The 2,443-nt window shown below is 42.6% G+C and overlaps 1 protein-coding gene across 1 annotated transcript; it reads left to right on the forward strand.

Annotated features, from left to right (window-relative positions):
• Positions 1–262: 262 nt before the first annotated feature.
• Positions 263–1,189, forward strand: LOC306640995 (olfactory receptor 2D3-like; the record flags this gene model as incomplete). Its single annotated transcript, XM_079105769.1, has 1 exon — positions 263–1,189. Exon 1 carries the CDS (start codon positions 266–268, stop codon positions 1,187–1,189), a length of 924 nt encoding a protein of 307 aa, XP_078961895.1. The 5' UTR covers positions 263–265.
• Positions 1,190–2,443: the final 1,254 nt, after the last annotated feature.

Below are 2,443 nucleotides of genomic sequence, written 5' to 3' on the forward strand. Positions count from 1 at the left end.
ACCATAATATAACTCATGAAGATGTACAAATTTAAACAATTTAAAGAGTATATAAATAAAAGATTCAAGAGGAGAAAAATAGAAATGACCTTTGTTTGTTAACATTGAAAAGAAAAGAATACTCAGTTTTTAGCATATGGAAATCATAGAAATCAAGAACCAAACATTGAATGCTGATTAAAAATTATCTTAGTTATTCAGATCTTCTGAAATAACTAATGCACTTCTTTTCTTGACGCTGTTCTATAGATAGAGACAAACATTCATGGGAGAGGAGAACCAAACCTCTGTGACAGAGTTTGTCTTCCTGGGCCTCTCACAGGACCCACACACCCAAGTCCTGCTCTTCCTCCTCTTTCTCCTCATCTACCTGCTGACGGTGCTGGGAAACCTGCTGATGGTGGTGCTCATTCACATAGACTCCAGACTCCACACTCCCATGTACTTCTTCCTTAGAAACCTGTCCTTTGCTGATCTCTGTTTCTCTACTACCACTGTGCCCCAGGTGCTCGTCCACTTCCTGGTGAGGAAGAAAACCATTTCCTTTGCTGGGTGCTCAATACAGATCATTGTTCTGCTTCTGGTCGGGTGTACAGAGTGCGCTCTTCTGGCGGTGATGTCCTATGATCGCTACGTGGCCGTGTGCAAGCCCCTGCACTACTCCACCATCATGACGCACTGGACATGCATCAGGCTGGCTGTGGGGTCCTGGGCCAGTGGAGCATTTGTGTCCCTGGTAGACAGCACTTTCACATTGCTACTTCCCTACCGAGGAAACAATATCATTAACCACTTTTTCTGTGAACCTCCTGCCCTCCTGAAGCTGGCCTCAGCAGACTCTCACAGCACCGAAATGGCCATCTTTGCAATGGGCGTGGTGATCCTCCTAGCCCCTGTCTCCCTCATCCTGGTCTCCTACGGGAACATTATCTGCACTGTGGTCCAGATGCATTCTGGAGAGGGGAGGCTCAAGGTCTTCTCTACCTGTGGTTCCCATCTCATGGTTGTTGTCCTCTTCTATGGTTCAGCAATATTTGCCTACATGCGGCCAAATTCCAAGTTAATGAATGAGAGGGACAAAATGATCTCTGTGTTCTACTCTGCAGTGACACCCATGCTGAACCCCATAATTTATAGCCTGAGGAACAAGGATGTCAAAGGGGCTCTCCAGAGAGTAACTGCAAAATGATGTTTTAGAAGAGGAGATTTCAGATTATGATGACCATTCTAGGGATGTAGAGAGAAGAGATTTTCTTGAAAAGTTTTCCCACTTTCATCTCATTCTTTTACTATTTTTTCCTTCTATTTTCCTACATCTTTTCTCAGAGAAGTTCAACAAATCGTCTATTCAAAATACACAATTATTATTTGTTAACTAAAAAGAAAATAAAAAATATGAAATGAAGCAAAGCATCTTGACAAACATGGGAAAGAAAGTAAAAAGAAAGGAAAAGAAAGTGCAAAAGAGAGGAAGATAGAGAATGGGGGAAAGATTCTGAAAGCAAACACAACTCTCTGAATCCATACAATCTAAAATGGACTTAATGTAATTATATAACTATATATTAAAAAGTAATTAATAGGTAGCCAACAAAGTTCTGCCCTGAAGGGCACCCAGTGGGAGGACACGGCACATGCCCTTGCTTGTGCCCTCCTAACCTTGCTCAAAGGCACAGGCTCACAGCTAGGGGAGGACAGTGACACAATCTCACCCACAGCCAGAAACTCCACTCTACTCTGTCCCAGTTAGTCCTTATGATGTTCCCAAAGAATGCTTACCTCTCACATTCAATCCGTTGTCACATGCAAACTGTGCGAAAGGTGACATATAATTTGGGTCATAGGCCAGCTCGTGAGCTTGCTCAGCAATGCTCCTTGCAGTCTGTTGTATACTCTCATAATTTGAGTTCTGAGATGAAAGGATAAGGGAGTTATTTTTACCACAACACCTCATATGATTTCTGCATGTAAGTATGCTTCTTATAGACGTCACTTTTTAAGATAGTAACATCTATCTAATCTTCTACCATTTAAGTTTTATTCTAGTTAAGAGAAGACAGTAAACGTGGTGCCTTGAGCAACATGCTGAGCCCACTGGTGCTCCCTGCACACCTCTCACAAAGACCTTCGCTGGGATGGTCTCTGGCCCTCAAGTTTGACTTTCCATTTTTATGTCCCTATTTGAAACTCTTAAGGTATTCTTGTTAAAATGGGATGGACTGAAAAGGTGGATTCTGATAGCATTTTCATGATGACTTCAAAAGTCTCCCTTGCTTGAGAATGCAGCCCAGCCAACTGCAGTTTGCTCTCCAAGTAAGAGTCACCAAGTGTCCCACTGAAAATATCTTTACGGTTTTACATCATGATGAAAGACGCCTGTCTAGCTGTGTGACCTTGAGCCACACCCTTGTCCTTGCTGTTTCAACTTCCTCACCTGCAAAAT

This window comes from Sciurus vulgaris, assembly GCF_902686455.1.
Source record: "Sciurus vulgaris genome assembly, chromosome: 11".
Taxonomy (NCBI): Eukaryota; Metazoa; Chordata; class Mammalia; order Rodentia; family Sciuridae; genus Sciurus; species Sciurus vulgaris.